Source organism: Myotis davidii, unplaced genomic scaffold (genome assembly GCF_000327345.1).
Source record: "Myotis davidii unplaced genomic scaffold, ASM32734v1 scaffold73, whole genome shotgun sequence".
Taxonomy (NCBI): domain Eukaryota; kingdom Metazoa; phylum Chordata; class Mammalia; order Chiroptera; family Vespertilionidae; genus Myotis; species Myotis davidii.
Genome location: NW_006286675.1, coordinates 5,114,296 through 5,114,996, shown reverse-complemented (window position 1 = coordinate 5,114,996; position 701 = coordinate 5,114,296). Strand labels below are relative to the sequence as shown.

At 56.2% G+C, this 701-nt stretch overlaps 1 protein-coding gene across 4 annotated transcripts in view; it reads left to right on the top strand.

The window, feature by feature from the left end:
* TMEM40 (transmembrane protein 40) overlaps positions 1–380 on the top strand; it is a 31,544-nt gene extending 31,164 nt beyond the window's left edge. For all 4 annotated transcript variants that reach the window (XM_015560387.1, XM_015560386.1, XM_015560385.1 and 1 more), the window contains one exon: positions 231–380. Coding sequence is in view for 1 of the 4 variants with exons in the window: in XM_015560388.1 (XP_015415874.1) it covers positions 231–250 (20 nt within the window). In the remaining 3 variants the exon portion in view is untranslated. The remainder of the gene's footprint in view (positions 1–230) is intronic.
* Positions 381–701: the final 321 nt, after the last annotated feature.

The window sequence follows — 701 nt, the reverse complement described above, 5'->3', positions numbered from 1 at the left end:
AGCAGGGGGGGGGCGTGGGGGGCTTGTGTGTCTCTGGGCTGAGGATTTCCGTCTTCCTTAAATCACAAAGGGGAAATTCATTGCGATGGCGGTAGATCATTGAGACCCAGGGCTTCTGGGGTGACTACATTATTCCAGCTGTGATGGGTCTTAGGCATCTGGGGTGATGGTGGGAATGAGGCCTGACTGTCTTCAGAATCCCATGCCATCCTGTGGGCTTTTTCTTCCAGGGTTCAGGAGGACTGACTGAGGCCAGTGCCCGGCGGGCAGCCAGGCCCAGCCCTAGTGTGACCAGCGTGGCATCCGAAGCACAGAGCGACATTCTGGGAGACATGTGGGCAGGCCAGGCTAGAGCAATAAAGAGAGCTCTTTTCCTTCCACACGGTCTGAACATTGGCACCAGCCCTGGCAGAGGTATCCTTTGGGCAGTGTTGGCATGCAATCCAGCTGCCAGGATGGAAGGCAGAGGGAGGGTGAGGGACCTGAACCCTTCATGGTACCCGGATCAGCAGTAAGGCTCTGGGACATCACTGCTCTCAGGAAGCAGTAGGAGATTCCTGGGCCCTGTACACTATAATCCGTCTGGGCTCCGTTTCTTTCAAACCCCCAGGCTATCCTGTGTGTTCTCAGTTCCTACAGAGCCACCCCAGGACAGACTATAGTCCACTGTCCTGAGACATGAACCACCATGTCAGGTCCCC